Source organism: Ochotona curzoniae, unplaced genomic scaffold (genome assembly GCF_017591425.1).
Source record: "Ochotona curzoniae isolate NIBS_2020 unplaced genomic scaffold, NIBS_Ocur_1.0 scaffold_3208, whole genome shotgun sequence".
Classification (NCBI taxonomy): Eukaryota; Metazoa; Chordata; class Mammalia; order Lagomorpha; family Ochotonidae; genus Ochotona; species Ochotona curzoniae.
In genome coordinates, this window is record NW_024467106.1 from 30469267 (window position 1) to 30493992 (window position 24726).

General features: G+C 45.4%; 1 protein-coding gene across 7 annotated transcripts in view; it reads right to left on the minus strand.

The window, feature by feature from the left end:
* The window catches only part of MELK (maternal embryonic leucine zipper kinase), a 51901-nt gene extending 48093 nt beyond the window's left edge, over nucleotides 1–3808 (minus strand). For 4 of the 7 annotated variants that reach the window (XM_041004354.1, XM_041004353.1, XM_041004352.1 and 1 more), the window contains exons 1-2: nucleotides 3714–3808; nucleotides 2259–2344 (exon numbers count right to left, since the gene is read on the minus strand). In XM_041004354.1, the coding sequence (XP_040860288.1) occupies nucleotides 2259–2344; nucleotides 3714–3771 (144 nt within the window). In that variant the 5' untranslated portion in view covers nucleotides 3772–3808. The remainder of the gene's footprint in view (nucleotides 1–2258; nucleotides 2345–3713) is intronic. The other 3 variants (XM_041004356.1, XM_041004357.1, XM_041004351.1) reach the window with 1 other exon arrangement.
* Nucleotides 3809–24726: the final 20918 nt, after the last annotated feature.

The window sequence follows — 24726 nt, forward strand, 5'->3', positions numbered from 1 at the left end:
CCTACTGGTTAGCGCCGGGATCCCATATGGATGCCAGTTCTACAGCTCCACTTCCCATCCAGCTCCCTGTTTGTGGCCTGGGAAAGCAATAGAGGACAGCCCAAAGTCCTGGAACACTGTACCCATATGGGAGGTCCAGAGGAAGTTCAGATGGGCTCAGATCAGACTATTGTGGCCATTTGAGGAGTAAGTGAATGGAAATCTCTCTGCCTCTTCCTCTCTCTGTTGATCTGCCTTCCAAATAAAAATAAATAAATATTAGGGGAAAAAAAAGTTTTTTAAAAAGGGACTCTAACAAACCAGAGGGTCAAAATCCAGTTATTTAGGGATATGCAGACAAATGTCAGATCTCGATCAACAATCAACTTAAACTTCTAACAAGAAAATCTTGTCTTCTTTTTCGAGGGTAACAGAGATCTGTAAATTCCTGAAGGTAACCAAATCCTGGCAGTAACCAAAATAAGCATAATAACAACACAAAACAGTAAAAACTAATAAGAAGTTGGGGCCAGCACTGTAGCATAGCAGCCTGCAGTGTCCAGCATCTGATTTGGCATTGGTTCAAGTCTTGGCTGTTCCACTTTCAGTCCAACTCCCTGACAATGACCTAGGAAAGCAGTGAAGACACTCAGTGCATGGGCCCCTGCACCTGTGTGGGCTCCAGATTGGATCAGTTCCAACCATTGTGGCAACCTGGGGAGAGAACCAACAGATGGATGAATCTTTCTCCCTCTCTTATCTGCTCTCTGCCGTTCAAATAAATAAAATTGGAAAAAAAAAAAAAAGGAAAAACAAAAAAGTTTTTAGTATCAACATAATATCGTTTGCTATTTAAGCATTTAGATGAATAATGAAACTAAAGCTATAACTTAAATTTAAGTTACTATGGAAATTAGTCAAATTTGTAAACAATGTTGATTTTTAAAGAAAAATCTATTTGAATGTTTTTTTATTAGATTGATAAATACAATTGCTCCGCCAAAAAACAATTTGATGGAAAGCCTGATTTGTCAACTGACAGGCTCTAAGAGACTTTTCAATACAGGCCACTGTGTGATTCTAGCATGTATTTTGCAAAAAATTTTGTTTGATAATTAAGAATATTCATAAAGTGTTTATGTTGCCTTACTTAATTATATACTTTAATAATTAAAATAATTACAATGCTAATTAACCTAGAAGAAAACCTTTTCTTCTTTCTCAACTATTAGGGACTTTTGGTCATAGAAAAATTATTTTTAAGTCTTTAAAATTTCTAATTTCTTTTTTTTTTAAGATTTATTTTATTTTTTATTGGAAAGGCAGATATACAGAGAGGAGAGACATAAAGGAAGATGTTCTATCCGATGATTCACTCCCCAAGTGAGCGCAACGGCTGGAGCTGAGCCAATCCGAAGTCAGGAGCCTCTTCTGGGTCTCCCACGCGGGTACAGGGTCCCAAAGCTTTCGGCCGTCCTCAACTGCTCTCCCAGGCCACAGGCAGGGAGCTGGATGGGAAGTGGAGCTGATGGTATTAGAATCGGCACCCATATGGGATCCCGGGCGTTCAAGGCGAGGACCTTAACCACTGCGACATCGTGCCGGGCCCTAGATTTCTTTTTTTTTAATTATTATTTTTTTTTTATTACAAAGTCAGATATACAGAGAGGAGGAGAGACAGAGAGGAAAATCTTCCGTCAATGATTCACTCCCCACTAAGCTACGGCGCCAGGTCCCGAATAAATCAATATTGTTAAAAACTTTTAAAGTAAATAAAAACAAAATTTATAAAAGCTATAAAATGCTATAAAAGCTATAAAAGCTATAAAAATGTTATTCTTAGGCCCGGCGGCATGGCCTAGCAGCTAAAGTCCTCGCCTTGAATGCCCCGGGATCCCATATGGGCGCCAGTTCTAATCTCGGCTGCTCCACTTCCCATCCAGCTCCCTGCTTGTGGCCTGGGAAAGCAGTTGAGGACGGCCCAAAGCCTTGGGACCCTGCACCCGCGTGGGAGACCCAGAAGAAGTTCCTGGATCCTGGCTTTGGATGGGCATAGCATCAGCCGTTGCACTTAGTTGGGGAGTGAAACATCGGACAGAAGATCTTCCTCTCTGTCCTCCTCTCTGTATATCTGACTTTCCAATAAATAAATAAATCTTTAAAAAAAAAAAAAAAAGAATGTTATTCTTAAAACAGCAGTAACTTAAAACATTTGAGCAAATTTGCATCTTAACACAAAATTGGCTACACAGAATATTACTGCAATATTTTAAGCTTACCCCTAGTGCATTTTTATCCATGATTTTTATAGCTACCATTTCTCCAGTAAGGATGTGGCAGGCAAGTTTGACCTTCGCAAAGCCACCTAAGTACAGAAAAATACAGCATTAACAAACAAGCAAGAACAAGGCACGAATGCCTCAGAGCCACATATTTCTAGAATTTTGTGGACTCTTCCCTCCTGCTGCTTCTACCATGTTAGCCAGGAAACTAGTGTCTTTTCTCCCAGAGTCTAGCTGAAGACTTTTTTTCTTGACCATGGCAGTGCGGGACAGTCTTCCAGACATTCATGGATAATGTATCTTACAGAACATCTATGCACACACTTCTAGTTTTTTTCATCAAAATAAATTTCTCCTTAATTCCACAAACTTTCTGAAGCATCCACGTGAAAACAGAATCCACTCTTCAGATTTTGTTTTACAATTAACATTGCAATTAAAACTTGCTTCATTATTAAAATTATGTGTGACTATTTATTGCTAGAATATAAAACTGCCAAGACAGAAGACGAACTATGTAAAACTTGCATTCATTTTTAAAACTGTGAGGATAAGCAATTAAGTTCCAAAACTGGACCAAAGGCTGCATAAATGTTGCTACTCAGGTACCTATGAGAAATCTCCAAATTAATATTCCTGAGAAGTTCCAGCCAACCTGTGTGTCCCTCTCTCCTGTCCCTATAGTTTGGAATCCCCCCATTTTACCAAAAAGCAATCCAGAAGCTTGAGCCCCCAACCCTGGAGGCATCCTTAAACCTTTCTCTAGTAACCAACCTAACAAATCCTGTGGCTGTCTTCAAACACATAATGGTTAGCTTGGAGAACAGGAGGTAAGCAATAATGATTGTAAATGGCTTTATGTCTTGATCTGAGCAAAGACTCTGTGTGTATCTAAAATTCCATCAAGATTACTGCACTTGCCACCTGTATATAAAACTCCACCATATTAGTACACTTTCCATATTTTACTGTGTGCTCTAGTTAAGAGAAAACATTTCCGTGTGTGTGTGCGCACGCGCACACGTGCGGTCATGCTCAGAATCCCACCCCTTTCACTGCTTACTACCTCCCTCATCCAAGCCACCATCACCTCCAGCATCACACCTGCAGTACTGTAACCGCCTCTAACTCCTCTCTGCTCTGGCCTCTGCCCTCCCCCACCCCATCTTTCCATCACCACGCAGCCAGAGTGACCCTGTAAAAACAGGTCCATTCATACCCTGGCTCAGTAGCCCCCAATATCTCTTATTTAGAATAAAAGTTGAAGCCCTGGCAATGTCCTACTTGGCTCCGCTACTATTCCTCGCTCCTTGGACTGCTTTTTCTTACAGATTTAGACAAACTCATTTTTCAATGACACCAGTTAGATTAAAAAGCTCATGACTACCCAAATAGGCTATCCTCTAAATAGCTGATCCATCCCGTCTCTCCAAAAATAATAACAACAATTACCTGTCCCAATAGTTTCATACAATTCATAGTGTTTAAGTAGTTCATCGTAATCTTTCATAGTCTACCTGGAAGTTATGCAAAATAAAAAAAAAAACCTGTAAGACATAAATAGTACATGATCAATACAGGAAGTAAGACTGGATTATCTCTTCTACTTTGAAACTGCAAACATGAATGAATCTTAGCGACATAAATGAAACTGAACAAACAACAAGAAAAACCTAGACTCTCAGCACACATACATTTGATTCCATATAAAGACTTAAATATGCAGTATTTGGGGGGCCAGTATTAAGGTACAGCAACTGAAGCTCCTACCTGTAATACCAGCATCCCCGTATGGACACTGGCTCATGTGAAAGCTGCTCCACTTTTTTTTCTTCAGATTTATTTTTTTACTAGAAAGGCAGATTTACAGACAGGAGAGACAGAGAAGATTTTCTGTCTGCTGGTTCACTCCCCAGGTGACCACAATGGCCAGAGCTGAGCCAATCTGAAGTCAGGAGCCAAGAGCTTCTTCCAGGTCTCCCACATGGGTGCAGCGGCCCAAGCACTTGAGTGAGCCATCTTCTGCTGCTTTCTTAGGCACATTAGCAGGGATCTGAATCAGAAGTGGAGCAACCAGGACTCAAACTGTATTCATACCAAACAGAATACTGGCATTGGAGGTGGCAGCTTAACTCACTGTGCTACAACACTTACCCCTAAGTAAATCTGCTAAAAGCACTCATACATGTAAGTCAAACCCTGGGACTTCAGGGGCTTCAGAACAGAGCTCTATTAATAGTCAACATGAAGACGAAGCTCTCTGAAGCTACACAGAAAATATTTCTCTCAACACTCTTCATCCTCAGAGCCAGGCTGAAGGGGCAGAACTTAGGCACTCAACTTTGTAAAAGGATGTCCCCACATCCCTTAGAAAGCCACACGAGTCAAGAGGACCAAAGGCAAGTGAAGGTCACCCAGAGGACACTAAGAGAACCTCCCACATGGTCCAGCAGAGCAAATCAGGGAACTGGAGCTCAAAACAGATCCCAGGGAGGCCCAGCTAGGAAGGAAAGCTTTCTTCTCCTGGCCTGATCCACATACACAAACCTTTAGGGATGCAGCAGAGGATGGCTTAAAGCACAAGACCCCAAGGTCCCACTCTAACTCGTCAGCAGGTGCAGCAGAGGCAGAGCCAGTCCCACTTCACCAAGCTGAGATCCAGTAAGCTTGATAAAGGCTGAGATTTATGACACAGTGTTCACCAGTTTAGTGTCCCTGTCATTCATCCTGCCCTCACCACAACTGAGTGAAGAGCACATTAAAAGTCTAAATGGTAAGATTTTGCAAGACTTAGAGGATAAATATAATCTCAGCAGTGTGGTAAATTATTCAGGAAAACAGTGAGGCAGGTGTTTGGCACAACAGTTAAAATACTGTTTGTTACAGCCATATCCCAGGCCCCGCACAATGACTCAACAGCTAAACACTTGCCCTACAAGCACCACAACCCCATATGGGCATCAGTTTGTGCACCAGCTGCTCCACTTCCCATCCGGCTCCCTGCTTGTGGCCTGGGACAGCAGTAGAGGACGGCCCAAAGCCTTGGGACCCTGCACCCGGCATGGGAGTCCCAGAAGAAGCTCCTGCCTTCGGATCAGCTCAGCTCCAGTCACTACAGCTATTCAGGGAGTAAATCAGCAGATGGAAGATTTTTCTGTCTCTCCTCTCCATAAAAAAACCCTGCCTTTCCAATAAATATAAAATGCATCTTTTTAAAAAAGAACCATACCCCATACTGCAGTGCCTGGGCCTGGTCCAAGTCCCAGCTGCACTCCAGTCCCAGGTTCCCGCCAACGTGCACCCTGTAAAGCAGCACACGTGGACCTGGATTGAGTTCTGAGCCCCTGCTTTCACTCCAGCCCAATCACGGCTGTGCGGGCATTTGAGGGGTGAACCAGCAGATGAAAGGTATTTCTTTCTCTGCCTGTCCTACAATATTAAATTTTAAAAAGAAAAAGAATAGTAAGGGGCACGCCCTTACTACACTGAGAATGCGTCATGTTCTAAACGAGCTAGAAAAAAAGTCCACATGAAATTATCAAAGCCCCAATAGCCAAAAAAGACTTATTAAAAGGGATTTATATATTTGAAACTCAGAGTTAGAAAGAGGGAGAGACACAGAGAAAGAGGTCTCCCAACCACTTGTTTACTCCCCAAGTGGCCAAAATGGCCAGAGTTGGGCCAGGATGAAGCAAGGAGCCAGGAAATTCTGTGCCACTCACATGGGTGGCAGAAGTCCAGACATTTGAGCCAACTTCTGCTATTTTTCCAGGCAAATGAGCACAGAGTTAAGTCAGAAGTGGAGCAGCCAGGACATAAATTGGTACCCACATGGCATCACAGATAGCTGCTTTACCCACTATGCCATAACGCTGACTCCACAAAAGACATATTAAAAATATCATCAATAGGGCCCGGCATGGTGGCCTACCAGCTAAAGTCCTCACCTTGCATGCATGGGATCCCATATGGACACCAGTTCTAATCCCAGAGGCCCCGCTTCCCATCCAGCTCCCTGCTTTTGGCCTGGGAAAGCAGTTAAGAACGGCCCAAAGCCTTAGGACCCTGCACCTGTATGGGAGACCCGGAAGAGGCTCCTGGCTCCTGGCTTCGGATTGGCTCAGCTCCAGCTGTTGTGGCCACCTGGGGAATGAATCAGCGGATGAAAGATCTTTCTCTGTCTCTCCTCTTTGTAAATCTGACTTTCCATTAAAAATAAATAAATCTTAAAATAATACAGAACACAAAAAGGCTTAAGACTGGAGTCAGTCAACTTCGTAACTGTCAAAGGAGGCACAGGTGTTGTCAGTCATTGTGGAAGAAGGACCAATGGAAGGACAACTCCAATCAGACCCAAGTGTCCTTCTGGGTATGAATAAATAGAACTGGTGTCATACAGGACTGAGGCCTGAAACTTCTCTAAGGAAACACGGAACTGGCTGTGCAGTGGGAAGAGGTTTATGGTTCAATCTTAAGAACATTCTGCATCACCAACCTATTATCGAGGCTATGTTCTTCTCCACTGCTGAACCTGAGCAGACAGCGATGCTGAGGAGGGTTTCAAACCCAAAGTACAGAATATTCGCCTTATAACGTTGGCCCCACAGTACATCCCATCAGCGGCCCGCCCTGCCCCCTTACAGAGGCCCCTGTGGTTGGGGGAATTTGGGGGTACCCAACAGGGGCGTCCGCCAGTAACGCAGGAGGGGATGGACGGTACACAGCAGCCAGACAAGTAGGACCCATCCAGGGGTGAAACCAGCCCGCGCAACCGTACTCAGGGCGGCCCTTGCTCCTTCCACACCTCAGGGGAACGCAAGTCCAAACAGGAGCCAAAAAGTGGGAAGACGGGCCAAACTCCAACACACACCTTGCCCCAGAGAAGCGCCAGCGTGAAGTTCACGGACTGCAGCGCTGGGGGCGGGGCGGCTCCCCTCTCAGACCCCAGGTCCCTTGGGGGGCAACTTCTCCTCCAACAGGATCAGCTCCATGCTCCCCCTTTTGAGTGTGAGCCTCAGAAGCCAGTACTCCAGGGGAGATGGGAAGGCGAAGTGTCTCCGCCAGGAACAGGTGGGGCTCCAGACAATTTGGCCACACTGGGCTCCCGGCACCGCAGCACAACCCAACGGCCCCAAACCTTCACCTACGGCTGCCGAGGGCAGGACACTGACCTGAGGGGCAGGGGCCCGGGCGGGGAAGAGCCGGACAGAAGGACACACGAGCCTGCCAGCCGTCCCGGGTGCGGCGGTGTGGGAAAGCAGTCCCTCAGGATTCTTCTCGCAAGTCGCGTTTAAGCCGCTTCCGCCCGCCAAGGGAATCAAACTTCCCAGGGCGGAAGGGGCGGGGCGCGCGGCGGACGGGCGCGCGCGGCGGAGCCAGTTGCAGGTAGCTTCTGAGCTCACTGCCCACAACGCCAACACCTGCACTAGTTCTCTTTTTGAAATTAAACTTTGGAAAGATGTTGTAGAATAGCTGGTTAAGTTGCTGCTTGAGAACACTCCCCCAGTATCTAAGTCCCGACTGCCCTTCTCATCCTGCTTTCCTGCTAATGCAACTTGAATGAAGTGATAACCCCAGTGCCTGGACCCCGGCCATCCACCTGGAGATCACGGGCTCCTGACTTCAGCCTGGCCTCGCCCTGGCTATTACGGAGAAAAAAAAAAAAATATATATATATATATATATATATAAGGATTTACTTATTTTTTTATTGGAAAGGCAGATTTATAGAGAGAAGGAGAGACAGAGAGCAAGATCTTCCATTCATTGGTTTACTCCCCAAGTGGCCGCAATGGCCTGGGCTGGACTGAGTAGCATCACTTGCTGCCCACCAGCACATGCAGAAAGTGGGGACGAGGGACATGCCCTGCCGGACTAGGCCACAGTACCCACCTGCGAGTGTACCCAAAAGTCAGAACAAGGAGAGGCCCACAGCAGGCTGGGCCGCAGCATCCACCAGAACTTGAGAGACTGGGATCTGAGGGCAGGTTCTGTAGAGCATTTGTGGGCTCAACCCTGTGGGACCGCAGCATCAACCATTTTTCATGAGATCCAGGGATGGTAACAGGCTGGGTCAGGCTGGACTGTGGAACACACAGCCAGAGCTGGGATGAGACCAGGCTGGATAAGGCTGCAGCACCTGTCAGCCAGCACGTGGACCCAGGCTAGATGCAAGCCAGGCTGAAGTAGGGTGCCACACCCAGTGGCAAGTGCTGGGTCATTCCTGGCTGGACTTCAGTACCCCCAGGACCTGGGAGTAGGCCTGGCAGGAGAACTGTGGGCTCTACCCTACTAAGCTGCACCTCCTGTTGGTCAGCACGAGGGCATGAGAACTGGAGCTGGGACCAGGCAAGGCAGCAGCACCCTTAGGCGTATGTATGTGTGAGCCAGGTCTGGGGGTGCATCAGGCTAAGCTAATCTGCAGCAGCCATGGATATGCACTACAGGGAGCATGGGACAGACCAAGCTAGGCTGCAGCACATCCTGGCACACACAAAAACCGGGCTGGGGATGGGCCTGATGGGGGCTTTTGGGGGTTGCTTTGACTAGGCAAGGTCACCTGCTGGTAAGCAGGAAGACTGGGCCTGTGGCAAGCTGGGTTGGGCTAGGCCACAGCACCTGTTAGTTCATGTCAGAGATAGCATTGGGGGTAGAACTGACCAGGCAGCTACAGCCACTAGTATGTGTGTTGGCTGGTGCAGGTGACAGACCAAATCTGACCCTGTACTGGCTGGTGTGCACAAGAGTCAAGTCAGAGGGCACCTCAGGCAAGGTTTGTGGGGCACTCCCTGGCTGGATCACTGCACTCAAACTCCAGCCATAGGGAAAGTCACAAGCTATGTGGTCTGAACGTGGAGAGCATGCATCAGGACTGGGCCTCCTCAGCTGCTGATGCCCGTGCAGTGCACAGCATGCCCAGATGCACACGGAGGACATGACAGCTCATCTAGGCCAGTAGAGGACATGGAGTGCCTTGTCAGAGGAACAGGTTGGACCACTCTGACCAAACTTTGCAACAAAGTGTCTGAGTCTGCAAATGCACCAATGTGGACTTGGTCAGCCAGTTGACCTGACAAAGATTTTCTCAACACTGATACAACAAAGGCAACAACATCTCAGAGCATCTAACCCCTCAGGTAACACCCTTGGAACATTCTTCCCCACATCAGGGTCTCTGAGGTATCATTGATTTATGCTTATAAATATTTATAGGTATTATGTCTTTAGATATTTATATTTATTATATATAAAAGTTATTCATATATTATATAAATATATATTAATAAATACATTTCATTCTAAGTGTGATGGAAAGTCAACTTGCTGAATGGGGGAAGAACAAGACAGCTCCACTTTTAAAAGACAAGGGATGGACAGTGTGGCACAGTGGGTTAAGCTTCAAATAGAGGCTCCTGCAGCCCATATTGAAATACCTAGTTCGAAGAGTTGGTATTGTGTTAATAAATCTTCAAAAAAAGGAAAAAGCAATGTTTTATTTATTTATTTATTTTAAGATGTGTTTATTTTTATTGGAAAGGCAGATATACAGAGAGGAGGAGAGACAGAGAAGATCTTCCATTCACTGATTCACTCCCCAAGTGGCCACAATGACTGAAGCTGAGCCAATCCAAAGCCAGGAGCTTCTTCCTGGTCTCCCACGTGGGTGTAGAGTCCCAAGGGTTTGGGCTGTCCTCAACTGCTTTTCCAGGCAGGGAGCTGGATGGGAAGCGGGGCTGCCGGAATTAGAACCTGTGCCAATACAGGATCCTGGCACATTCAAGGTGAAAACTTTAGCTGGTAGACCATCATGCTGGACCCTACTTTATTTATTTGAAAGGCAGAATTAAAGAATCCTCTCTGTTGATAGGTTCCCCAGAAGGCCACCATGGCCAAAAGTGGACAGGTTTGAAGCAAGGAGCTGGGGCTCCTTCCAGCTCTCCCGGATGGGTGTAGGGGTCTGCACAGTTGGGCCATCCTCTGCTGCTTTCCCAGGCACATTAGCTGGATTGGAAGTGGAGTGGCCAGGACTACAGATCCAGCCAGTTGGAGAAACTCCTGGCTTCCCAATTTCGCAGCAGAGCCTTCCTCTTGATTTATTGCTTGCACTGTGAGCTGTGGCACCCTGTGACCACTTGGTGGCAGCAGAACCCAGTCAGGGATCCCACTGCTGGGAGAGACCACTTTTTTTTTCAGTACCAACGTTAACAATTTATTTTCACTTAGTATAATGATTCATGGTTTATATTTCTTTGGAGTATCCAGTAAAAACATTTTAAAACTACATTTATTTCATTTATTTCATTTTATGACACAGTTTCCTAGGCTCTGGGATTCCCCCAGCTCTCCCCCTACACTGAATTCCTCCACATTGTTGCAGTAATACAGATCATAACCAGTCATGATTCCTTCATTGTGAGCATGGACCATGCAGAGAATCCAGCATCTTATTTTCCAGATAAATTCAAACGTTTCATTGGGAAACCATCCCTGGTCTGAAAGTAGGGCTGGCAGAATATCATCCCCTCCAATGAAAAGCCCTACACAATTTCAACAACAATTTACAACATCATGAAGTTAATTGACATGGTATTGAGTGACGAGTATGTTAGAAAATGCAAGTTCTTAACCACATCCTGTGACTACTTCATTGACATCTCAATTATAGTTTATACACAACCAGCTGCTATATACCTTAAAGTAGTTATATGGTACTATTCAGCTGTCTTGTGCCTATTTTCATTTATATATTTAACAGCTTAAAGTATTCAAGTGTGATTCCTACTGAACTATGCAAAATTTAAGATAGTCCAAAACAGGTTTATACCTTAAACAAGCCATATGTTAACAATTGAGGAGCAGAACAGTTTTGGGAGGGGTGTGCAGAGAAATCTTCAATACCTTAGTGAGGAGTAACTAATCTTTGTGTCCTACCTAGTTAGGTATATGGGAGTCCAAGCTGTTTCCTGTCTGTTTTAAGCTTTCTTTATTGACCTCTGTTTATCTGATCTAATTTGGGGGGGCGGGGCGGGGATCTGGAGTGACCCTGATGGTCATTACAAGAAAGTGTGGGGAGCCAAAGTTGGAACTGAGTTAGGAACAGAGAAAGCTCCTCTCCCGAGTCCCGAAGGAAGTTTATTGTTCTGTTTCTGAGGACCGCTCAAGGCTCCTGGCCTTTGTTCCAATGACATTAGATCCTGTGAGGAAGGATCTGGGCTTCTTTCATCCCGTGTGGGAGATCCGATAGGGAATGGATGACCTCAGAGTTCTTGGCCTGCGAGGGCACTCCAATTCCCCGTGGAGACCACTTTTAAAAATACTGGGCAGGGGCCCGGCGCGGTGGCGCAAGTGGTTAAAGTCCTCGCCTTGCACGCTCGGGATCCCATATGGGCGCCGGTTCTATCCCTGCAGCCCCGCTTCCCTTCCAGCTCCCTGCCTGTGGCCCGGGAAGGCAGTCGAGGACGGCCCAAAGCTTTGGGACCCTGCACCCGCGTGGGAGACCCAGAAGAGGCTCCTGGCTTCGGATCGGCATAGCATCGACCGTTGCGCTCACTTGGGGAGTGAATCATCGGACGGAAGATGTTCCTCTCTGTCTCTCCTCTCTGTATATCCGCCTTTCCAATTAAAAAATAATAAAAATAAATCTTTAAAAAAAAATATATATATAAAAATTTTTTTAAAAACCACTGGGCAGGAACATCTCCTGATGGACACACATAGCACCGTCCATGGAGTCAATCTGCCAAAAAAGTTGAACCTGAATTGATTAATGCTATGGGTCCAAATACATATTTAGCAGAAACACGGGCGAAGAAAGGACATGTTACACATCATTAGGATCTGGGGCCCCTGTGCTGCCTCTGGCTGGCCATGGCCTGGTGTACTACTAGACTAGACCCAGGACCCTCACCAGCTTGAAGGCTGTGGGTTGTCCAGGGAAGAGAATTGGAGATGTGTGGGATTGGGGACCACAGAGGAAGTACTTTACAGGTATAGAATAAATTCTGGGGGCTTCCACAGACTAGGCCACTGCACTCACAGGTAAACAAGCAGGCTGAGACAAGGTGGTTTGGAGAGGAAAACAGGAGGATATGTCTTGGTCAGACCAGTGCACCTGTCCACATGAGAGTCCTGGGCTGGGCTTGGTGGCATTGCCAACCACCCACCGGCACACAACAAAGCTAAGGCTGGGGGCCCTGACAAGCAAGGCTAGGCCACAGTACCTACCAGTGAGTGTCAGGGGAGGGGACAGGCTACACAAGACTAGACCATAACACCAAGCAGCACACACATCAGAGAACCTGGTCAGGGCACAAATTCTGTAGGGGATTGTGAACTCACCCCTGTGGGACTGCAGCACCACTAGTTTGCATGTGAGTTAAGGTGGTGATGGGCCAAGGTAGGCATGACCATGGAACTCACTGACAGTTATGGGTACTGGGTTTGGAAACAAGCTGGGTTGGTCCAGGCTACAGCACCCATAAGCGTATTCAAGAATTGGGTCCATGGACGGACTGGATCGCAGCACCCATGAGCATATACAAAGGCCAGGATAGAGGCTGGACTGTGCAAGCCAGGGCCTAGCACCCACCAGCATGTGAGATCTAGATTTTGGAGCAGGCCTGGTGGGAGAACTTGGGAAACTGCCCTACTAGATCATAGCTCCCACTGATGGGCAGGACAGCCAGGACTGAGTGTGGGCCAGCCCATGCAAGGCTGTACCACTCATCAGCATGTGTGTGGGTTTGCTTGGGGAAGGGGAGCATTGCAGGCTGGGCAGGGCCAGGCCACTTTCATACATGGGAGACAGGATATGGGGTGGGCCATGACAGACTAAGCGATCATACCTGCTAGTTTACACAAGAGCCAAAGATGGGGTTGGCTGGGCAATGCTAGGCTGTAGCACCACTGATGAGAATGGGGGTGGACCAGCCCAGCCCAGGCAGTAGCATCCATTGGTAAGTGCCGGAACTGAGAGCAAGCCATGCAGGTTAAGTCAGAGCAACCACTGGCATTTGCAAGAACCAGGGCTGGAAGTGGGCCTGATAGGGGAACAAAGGAGAATCCACTTTAGGTAGCTATTCCCATTGGTGAGCATCAGAGCTGGGGCTGCAGGCAGACCTGACTAAACATGGCTGCAGCATTCTTCTACAGATGTATGGGCTGGGTCTAGGTGCATGACAGACTGGGTCCGGCCCTGATACCCACTGGCATTCACAGGAGCTAGCATGGGTACGGGATGAGCTGGGATAAACCACAGTACTCGTGGATGTGTACAAGAACCGGATCAGATATGGGACAGGCAAGATAGTCTACTGCACATGTTGGCATGCACAGGAACCATGGCTGGGGGTGGGCCTGAAGGGAGTTATTCTGAGTCACCCTGACTCAGCTGTGTTTCCTACTGGTGTGCTTAAGAACTGAGTTTGTCTAGGCCAAAGCACAGGTCTAGGAGATGGAGCTGGGGGAAGAACTGACCAGGTAACTAGATTCATAGGTGTGCATGGCTGATGTGGGTGATGAGCTGAACTGGACCCCACACTAGCTGCCTGCTCTAACAGTGCACACTAGAGTCAGGTCTAGGATCATCTCAGGTGAGCTTTTCTTGTAAAATTTACTTATTTTCATTAGGAAGGCAGATTTACAAAGAAAAAGAGAGACAAAAATATTTTCCATCTGCTGGTTCACTCCCCAAATGGCTACAGCAGCAGAAACTGAGTTGATCTGAAGCCAGGAGCTTCTTTCTGGTCTCAAATGAGGGTGCAGGGTCCCAGGGCTTTGGACCATTCTCTGCTGCTTTCCAAGGCCAAAAGCAGGGAGCTAACTGGGAATGGGACACAAACTGGTGTCCATACGGGATCCTGATGCTTAGAGGATTAACCAATTGATCCATTGTGCTGGGCCCCTCAAACCTCTTTTATCATTGTGTTTCAAAATTTAAAAATTATAAAGTAGCAAAACATGAAATTTTCATGAAATAATCTTTACAAGGAAATCCCCCAAAGATCCTTGCATTTCATTTGGCTCTGCCCATTTTGTTAAAAGGAACATGGAATCTTCCTCATTACTTACGTACATGGGCATTTGCAACTACAAGTATGTGGGCCAGGGACATTGGCACTGCCACTCACATTGGTTTAGATGCATGGGCAAAAAATGGTTCAATTTTCCAAAATGGTCAACGGCCCCAGGCGAGGGGACCTGAGGATCAAGCTCCCATCCTCCTTCCACGTGCACTGCAGCTTGTCCCTGAGAGACTCCAACCTCCGCTAAAGTCAAGCAAAAATACATTTCAGGCCTGGGAGACATATAGAGCAGATCTGGGCTCAGATCATATAAACCGATCTTTTACTTCAAAGAATCACTTATGAGCTCATGGAGAACTGGAAAACCCTGATTAAGCAATTTTCAGCTGTGGAGATAAAGTGTTATCCCTACTTCTCCTCCCCAACCTCCAATGCCTGCAGCGCTTGTAATTCCAGAAACTCTCCTTTTTAAGAAAATTACAGATTCATTGGACATGTCCACAAGTTCCAGCACAGCCTCCATCCTGCCTCCTTCCCTGTCTCCCACAGCCAAACTAGGAAATCCACATGGTCACAGCGCACCGACCTTGCTCAGAGTTCCCGGCATGGCTGTGCTGGTTAGCATGTCTGTGTATGTGCATGAAGGCATGCGTGATGGTGCATAGCTCTACACCATGTGACCATGCGTGGAGCCTTGTGTGTGATCACCACGGCAGTCAAGAGAGGAGCCGTCGTCACATCTCTCCTCCCTGAGACGCATCTACAGTTGCTTTCCGCCTCTCCCCTCTGTTCTCCATCTCTGTGTCAGTCCCTGAATGTCAAGGAGATGGAGTCATACATTAGGAATCCTGTTGACTTGAGCTTTCTTTTTTCTGTTTTTCATTCAATGTCTCAGTCTGTTTGCTGCTGCTATAAAAATAGACTACTAACTGAGCAGACCGTACAACACAGCAAGTTTGTTGGACTCGTGGCTCTGGAGACTGAGAAGCCAAGATCTGGGGTCTGTCTCATGAACAAATCACAGGAAAGAAAAAAGAAGAGCTGGTCCAGTGGCACAGTAAGCTAATCCACTGTCCTGCAGCACTGGTTCACGTCCTAGCTGCTCCACTTCCTGGCTGCTCCCTGCCGCAAGCCTGGGAAAGCAGTGGAGGATCTTGGGACCCTGCACCCCTGTAGGAGACCTGGAGGAAGCTCCTGGCTTTGGGTCAGCTCAGCTCTGGTTGTTGTGGCCATTTGGAGAGTGAGCCAGTGAATTGAGGATCTCTGACTCTGCTCTCTCCTTCTCTCTCTGCAAAATCTACCTTCCAAATAAAAATTAACAAATCTTCCAAAAAAAAAGGTTGTGCTCTGAGAACAAGCCCACTGTTGAGATAATGAACCCATTTCTCTGACAACCCTCATCTATTAAGGAGGCAGTGCCTTGGTGAATCCATCACATCTGAAAGATACTGCCCTCTTTTTAAAAGATTTATTTATTTAAAAGGCAAGAGTGACAGAGATGGCGAGAGATCTCTGCCGGTTCATTCCCCAAATGTTTGCAGCAGCCTGGGACTAGCCCAGGCCCAAACCAGGAGTCTGGGACTCAGTCTCCCACATAAATGGCAGGATCCCAGGAGCCCGGACCATCTTCTGTTGCTTCTCTGGGCTGCACATCAGGACTGGATCAGAAGTGGAGCAGCCTGGGACTAGCACTGTGGTGGATCAGGTAAGGCCTCTGCCTGCAATGCTGGCATTCTTTCATAGGTGTGATTGGAATCTGGCTTATTTTTTCACTCATATTTTTATTGTAAATATGTGACAGGAAAAAACACAGCAAAGTAAATATAGGAAAGAGATAATATGTATATTTTGAAAGCAATGGTCTAAATGTACCTTTTATCACAACTATGTCTTCATCTAGAGCTGTGATTTTCCTTATCCCATAGAACTTGCCTTTGCAGCTGTTTGCAGTCCTAATTGTGCAGGTTTGTGCCTTGTCCCCAAGAAATGTTGCAGGTTTTTCTTTTTTTACTGAATTTTTGAATGTTACAATCCTTTTAGATCACAATGATTTTTCTCCATCCTTACTAGCATTTAGCACTATCACTGTTTTTCTTTTTTCTCTTTTTAAAATAAATATTCCTTTTCTTTTTTCCTTTTAAGATTTTGTTTTGTTTTTATTTGAAAGGCAGAGTTACAGAGAGGAGAGACAGATCTTCCATCCCCTGGTTCACTCCGCAAGTGGCCACAACACCCAAAAACCAGGAGTCAAGAGCTAGAAGCTTCTTCCAGGTCTCCCACATGGGTTCAAGAACCCAAGGACTTGAGCCATTTTCTCCTACTCTCCTAGGCCATAGGAGGGAGCAGGATACGAAGTGGAGCTTCCAGGATTAGAACCAACACTCAGAGTGCCAGCCCCATTGTAAGAAGTTTAGCTTCCTATGCCATGGTGCCAGTCCCACTAGTACTAGTTTTCACTTGAGTCATTCTCCATGTTTTGATAGTGAAATCCTCCCCACTCCAAATTTCCAGAATATTTCAGAAGGTACTGTGTCTGCTGACAGTCGTCGGACCTCTGACTCAAACAAGGCTGCTCACTGGGACCCAAGGAACTTCATAAACACAGGAGTTCTAGTATCAGGACGTGGCCTGTCCATCAAGAATTGTCAAATTTCCATGAGTGTTCCAGTGTACAAATTCATGAACCACTGATACCATTCCTATGCCTTGGTCAATTTCCTCCTACTGTTTCTGGATCCATTGAATGAGATCCATCAGGGACTGTAAAACAACTTATCCTGAGTAAGAGAAGATTTAGAAGCCAGACTATATGGTTTTTCCTAAAACAATACCAGTAGAGTTAACACGCTGTGCTATAGGAAACTTCTTTTCATGGATATGGAAAAGACTCAAATTATGTGAACATAAATCATAAGCACTCAGGTCACGCTTCAATCTCTAGAAATAAAATGTGGTGGTAGAATGACAATGGGTTTGGGCATCAGCAGATCTGGTGATGAGTTTTGCTTTGTTCCAAAGAGCTGTGGCACCTTGAGAGAATCATCTGGCCTCCCCAAGCTTCATTTTGCTGTCCCTAAAATCTATACTGATGGTCCCTTAGAAGTTTTATGCAAGATAAAATACGCCATGGCTGGCACTGTTGTAACATGGGTCAAGTCATCTTTGACACTGACATCCAACATGGGTGTTGGTTTGACTTCCAACTGTATCAGTTCCAGTCCAGCTCACTACTATTGCACCTGAGAAACCAGCAGAGGATGGTCAAGGGCTTGAGCCCCTTCTACTCGTACTGGAGACCCAGAGTGCCATGCTTCTGACTTTGGCCTAACCCAGCCCAACCATTGCAGGCATCTGGGAAGTGAACCAGTGGAAGGAAGACCTTTCTCCTTTCATTTCTTTCTCTGTGTAACTCTCCCTTTGAAAAAACAAAATAAATCTGAAAAAAAAAATATGGATATCTGCTATATGTCTAATACACTGGAATAATGATACAATTATTATTGATAGGAAAATTAAAAGTGTTTGCCAGATGGGCAGCATTCATTACACTTCAGCAAATTAGTACTTCTTATGTTACATTTACTATATAGATATAGATGATCAATTTTGCTAGTTTTTTCCATTTTTGTAAATATGTAGATTCTTTAGGATTTACTTACTTGAAAGGCAAAGTTACACAGAGAGAAGGAGAGATAGAGAGATCTTCCTTCTGCTGATTCACTTCTCAAATGGTTGTAACAGCTGGGTCTTAGCCAGGCTGAAGCCAGGATCCTGGAGCTTCTTTCAGGTCTCCCATGTGGATACAGGAACCAAACTACTTTTGCTGCTTTCTCAGGCACATTAGCAGGAGCTGTATGGGAAGTAGACTAGCCAAATCTCAAACTGGTACCCCTATGAGATTCTGATGTCTTAAGTGGAGATTTAACCTGTTAAAGCCACAACACTGATCACAGAACAAATTTTGTAACACATCGATAAAAACTGAAAAATCAAACATCAACCACACATTCTGCATCACTCTTCCAATTCTGAAAGGACTGAGTAAATTTGACAATAAGACAGTATTGAATCGCTGATCCAGTTATCATGTTGGACATGCCGACTACAATTTAGACCACGGTCCTTAGCAGCTTGTAAGCAATATTTGGCCTCCTTGCCTGCACACTGTTCCAGCTGGGGGAACTGGGTCTGCAAACAGGAATTGTTGAGCAAGCCTCGCCAAGCTCATTCCCTCAGCCTTGAGCAGTTCTTCAGACCATTTCCCTGGCTGGACTTTGAACCAGCACACCTGCGTGGATACACAGTCTCCCAGGAAACCCGCCTGGAGACAGCCACAGGTACATCTAAACCACAAACACTCAGTGTTCACAATTCCCTTGCAGATCCCAGGAGCCATTCAGAACACAACAGCCTAAAAACAGAGCCCTAGGTCTTCACAGCTCTGCAGTGACGTCAGCTTGCAGAAGCTGCATTGGTTCCAGAGAGATGCCTGGCTGAAGTCATCTGACCATGTGACCTGCCCAAGTGCCAAGGGAATACTGACTGTGGGACTGATTCTTTGCCAAGTGGCTTGCTGTTGTCCCCCAGGAAGATTTCCTCCCCAACGCGTCTTCTGTAATGATAACAGCAGTGCCCTTAGGAAGCCAGGTCCACAGCCCAGTGACTGTATTAAAGTGAATATGCCAATTAATCTATCCAAAGGCAGGGGAACAGAATGAAGAAAGGGGCTCTTCCATAACAAAACAACACTGCATATAAGTAAAAAATGAAACTACACTGCATATAAGTAAAAATCTCATTCATCAAAAATATTTGGGGGCCCAGTGTGATAGCTCAGTGACTAAATCCTCGCTTTGCATATGCACAGCCTCAGCCACATCACCCTTCCAGGTCCAGGGCGGAAGGCAAAAATAAATAAATCTTTAAAAGAAAATATTATTAATGTTTTACTCACCTGCACAAATACTGTGACACCTTTCTAGAGGCTATAAATGTTGTTTTGGACAAATGAACTGGTTTCTTTGCAATAAGGATGACTACTGTTCTCTTCAAAAATAGCTTTTAAGGAACCAGCACCATGGCTCAACAAGCTAATCCTCCATTCTTTGGCACTTGCAACCCATAGGTAATGGTTCATGTCCTGGCTACTCCATGTCCAATCAGCTCCCTGCTTATGAACTAGGAAAGCAACAAAGGATGGTTCAAGTCCTTGGACCCCTGCACCTACAAGGAGACCAAGAAGCTCCTGACTCCTGGCTTTGGATAGCCTCAGCTCTGGCTGTTGTGACCATTTGGGCCGTAAATCAATGTATGGAAGATCTCTCTTTATGTGTGTCTCTCCTTCTCTCTGAAAATCTGCCTTTCCATTAAAAATAAATATTTATAAAAATTAAACTTCTTAGGATTAGCGTGGTAGCCTAGTGACTAAAGTTCTTACCTTGCATGCACCAGGATCTCATATAGGCACCTTTTCTAATCCCAGTGGCCCTGCTTCCCATCCAGCTCCCTATTTGTGGCCTGGGAAAGAAGTCGAGGATGGGCCAAAGCCTTTGGACCCTGCACCCATGAGGGAGACCCAAAAGAAGCTCCAGGCTCCTGACTTCGGATCAGCTCAGTTCAACTGGCTGTTGTGACCACTTGGGGAGTGAATCAACAGACAGACGATGTTCCTCCCTGACTCTCTGTATACCTGCCTTTCATTAAAATATAAATAAAACATAAAAAACATAAAAGTTTGTTGGGGTCCATGCAGTAGATGTGGGGGACATGAGGGGGTGAAGAGTGTTCCATTGCAGGCAGGGCCGCAAGGAATTTCCCGCTGTTCGGCAGGGCCCACCCGGCGGATGTCTCTACAACCACCTGAATGCAGCTCCACCTTCTTTTGCATGGACACTGGACCACCCTGCGGAAGAATTTTAATCCATCCTGGCATTTGCTACTGAGAGGTTAACTTTTTGCTCAGCCTGAGCTTGGAGGTCAATATCTTGCAAAAAGGGCCCTTTATCATTCCTACTGTCTTGGCTGTCCCCATTGAACCTATGCTAATCAAGGGACCTGTATTTAGGCTTTCATTCTTTCCTTGATCTTTCTTTGTGATACAAGATTGAGTTGTAGGATAAGAATACTAGCAGGAACTTCTATTGTTTCTAGGTAAAACTAATGGCAGAATTATCCTTAGAAACACCCACTTGGTAAAAAGTCTGAGCCAGAATTTGACTGATTTTGTATAAATAAAGCGGACAGCTTTCCCGCATTGTCCATTATGATCATGAAGTCCTAGTGGTCCGTCTCTTTCTTTCCTCTTTACGCCTCATCCACGCACCCTTCTCGAGTTTCGAACTCAGCTGGAGCTGGACTCCGGCAAAAGTTAAACTTTTTACCTGCACCTTGAGTTCAGTTGTTTCCACGGAAGGGCCCAAGTCAATGTCAGTCAGCTTGAGGAAGTCGCCTTTCTTGCCAGCCATGGTTCTCATGCTCTTGCCGCTGTCCCTCCTGCTTGGCACCACTGGGGTCCTTCTCTACCAGCAATCCATGCCTTGTGACCACATCTGCCTTTGATCCTGGCCAGGTGGCCTCTGTGAGTCATTCAGACACTTCTGTGCCTGTCAGGTACATGGAACTCATCCAGGGTTACCAGTACCCTGTAGAGTCACAGGGACTTCAGCTGCTGTGTAAGGCCCTTCCTGTGACTTCCTGGCACGGTAGAGCCACAAAGAGGATTTGTTAAAGCACAAAGTAATAGGCCCTAATCCCAGAGTTCCTGATTCAATTACACTTGAAACAAGATTCCAGTTGGTGCTGATGTTGCAAATCTAGAGACCAGATTTGGGGAGCCAGGCGAGGACTCCAGGAGACCCTGGCATTCTAACCAGGAAGAAGGTCACCCTCCAATGTATATTATTACCAGGGGTTGGCCCATAAAACAGCCTACCCCATCTCATTTTCTCTTGAGCTAGCCTCAATAGCTCTCTGTTGATTGTAACCAAAGAGCCCAGTCTGATTCAGGTACCATAATTCGATTTTTCATTATTTATTTCCTTTTTAAAAAATATTTATTTATTTATTTATGTTGGAAAGTCAGATTTTACAGAGAGAAAGATCTTCCATCCATTGGTGCACTCCCCAAGTGGCCGCAATGGCCAGAAATGAGCTTATTCGAAGCCAGAAACCAGGAGCTTCCTCTGGGTCTCCCGCACAGGTGCAGGGTCCCAAGGCCTTGGGCTGTCCTCCACTGCTTTCCCAAGAAACAAGGAGCTGGAAGGGAAGTAGAGAGCCAGGACACAAACCAGCATCCATATGGGATCCTGGTGCATGCAAGGCAAGGACTCCAGCCACTAGGTTACCATGCCGGGTCCTCCATATTTTGATGAAGAATATTAAGGGCATCCATACTACTTTTGGAAGCATGCCTCAGCCCCCGGGTGTGCAGCCATTTAAACTGGTAAACATGAAGAATCAAGAGCGCTTGTATGTATATGAGACAGAAGTCAACTGTGTGTGTTTAACTCAAATGTGTGCAACATATGAATGAGTGGAAACATTAAACATAACCTTCAGGAAAAGACAACAGGCAAGTGTAAACAAAGAGAAAGCAGAATATGCATTATTCATATTACAAAATAAATGCAGGGAAAGCAAAATCTATTTAGATATTTACCAAAAGGCAAGCACTACATAGCAAAACTTAAAGGAAAGGGCCAAATCTCTACTTACAAGATTAACAACTTTAAATTTTCTTACTTTAGTAATAAAAATGAGTATATCTGAAATATTCAGTCAATTGAAAATGTTTGACAAACAGAAAGAAGGAGACAAAATGTAAAAGATGTGTGGAGCCCTCCACAGTAGCCTAGCGGCTAAAGTTCTTGCCTTGCATGTGTCAGGATCCCATATGGGCGCCGGTTCTAATCCCGGCTGCTCCACTTCCCATCCAGCTCCCTGCTTGTGGCCTGGGAAAGCAGTCAAGGACAGCCCAAAGCCTTGGGACCATGCAACCATCTCCTGGCTCCAGGGTTTAGATCAGTTCACCTCTGGATGTGGCAGCCACTTAGTGAGTGAACCAGCAGATGGAAAATCTTCTGCTCTGTCTCTTCTTCTCTCTGTAAATCTGACTTTCCAATAAAAAACAAATGAAACTTAAAAAAAAACAGAAAAGAAAGAGTTGTGTGGCTGCTGCTCAGACCATAGATGTGAAATTGAGCAAAGAGCCAGGATTTAGTCAATTTGAGAGTGATTGATTTATCTGAAAGGCAGAGAGAGATACAGAGACAGAGATCTTTCATCTTTTGGTTCACTCTCTAAATGACCACAATGCCTAGGGCCAGGTAGGACAAATCCAGGAGCCGGGAACTCCATTCTGGTCTTGCCCATAGGTGGCAAGGGCCTATCAAACTGTTATTTTTAAAAAGTTTATTTATTTTAATTTTGTTTATTTGACAGGCAGAGAAAAAGAGGGAGACAGATAGAGACAGATCGTAATCTTCCATCTTGGACCTGGCACAATGAATCAGTGGCTAAATCCTTGTCTTACATATGCCAAGATCCCATGTGGATGGTGATTCATGTCTCAACTGCTCCACTTCCCATCAGCTCCCCTCCTGTGGCCAGGAAAAGCAGTCAAGGATGGCCGAAGACCTTGGGACCCTGCACCCACATGGGAGACCTGGTGAGGCTCCTGGCTCTTAGGATTAGCTCAGCTCTGGCAGTTACAGCCATTTGGGGAGTGAACCAGTGGATGGAAGATCCTTTTCTCTGCCTCTCCTGTTGTATCTCTGCCTTTCCAATAAAAATAAATAAATCTTTGAAAAAGTTACAAAAAATAAAGGAAAGAAAGAAAGAAGAAAAGAAAGAAAGAAAAGAAAAAAGAAAGAAAGGAAAAAAGAAAGAAAGAAATCTCCAATCTACTGCTTAACTCCCTAAATGCCAAAAACAGGTATGGCTCTCAATGTGGATGGATATGCTACATGGACATTAGAGAACCAACTACTTGTACCATCATCTATTGCCTCCCAAGTTGCACAAAAGCAAGAAGCTACAGCTGGAAGCAGAGCTGAGATTAGACTGTAGGCACCAGAATACGGGATGTGGGTGTCCCAAACATAACCACCGTGACAAACACCCACCCTTGAGTTATTATTTTTAAAATCTATTTTAACTATTTTTAATATTATTTTTGTTTATCAGCTGTTTTTCTTTTAAAAAGGTTTTTAATTATTATCATTGAGCAGGTTTGTGTTAGAGCAGGCTAAGCCATCACTTGAGAGTGCTGCCTGGGATCAAGTCCCACTTCTGCTTCCTATGCAGCTTCCTACTAACGTGACCTTGACCTTGGCAGGCAGGCAGCAGCAGACAACTTAAGTTCTTGGGTTTCTACCACCCACATGGGAAGCTGCATCGAGTTGTGAGTCCCTGGCTTTGGTCAGCCTAGCCCCAGCTGTTAGAAGCATTTGGGGAACAAACTAACACATAGAAGGTCCATCTCTCTATCTCTTTCCAAATAAAACATAAGTAAACAAACTTTTTGACCAATTATAACGTTACAGTGAGTAAGGGCCTACACTGTGGTGTGGCACATTATGCTGCTGCCTGCAGTGCTGACATCCCACGGGGCACTGAGTTCCGGATGCTCTACTTCTGATCCAACTCCCTGCTAATGCTCCTGGAAAAGCAATGGAAGCTAATTCAAGTGCCTGCACCCAGGTAGGAGACTCAGAAGAAGCACATGGCTCCTGGCTTCAACCTGGCTCAGCCCCTGCCGGTGCACCATCTGGGGAGTGAACCAGTGGGTGGAACACCTTTCTCTTTTTCTCTCTCTCTCTCAGCCTGCTTTTCCAATAAATAAAATGAATCTTTAAAAAATATTATAGTAGTTGAACTATCAAAACCACTTCAACCATGTAAAGATCATAAAAAAAATCTTAAAAAGTAAAGAACTATAAACAAACAAAAAGTATATTATAGTGAGTACAATAGGATTGAATGTGTTTCACCCTTTTTTGAAAGTTTTTAAAAATAGTTTGTGATATAGAAATTTGAAGGTCTGTTCTCATTTCAGCTTTTCTGGATGCTTTATTTGGAGACTGTCATAGCTAAAAAAGATGTTTCACAGTGATATGTATATCTGAAATTATATAAGAACCTGATTTCTTTTTTCAATTGCATACTCCTATTGTACACAGTTTTTTTTTTTTTTTTTTTTTTTTTTTTACTGTAATGCAGCTGTAAATTATCAGCTTCCTCTCACCATTTTTTCTTGCATGCACTTAGGAAAATGTGGCACCTCAATAATTATACCAAATGGGTTAAACAAATCCACTGACACTTTAAACTTATTAAATTTTGTTTTAAACATGGTTTACATAGTTGTGAAGGATACATGTCATTTGGGCCTCTGATGAGGGTAAGGAGGGTACAGAGGAAGGTACGTGTTTCCTTTTTTGCTT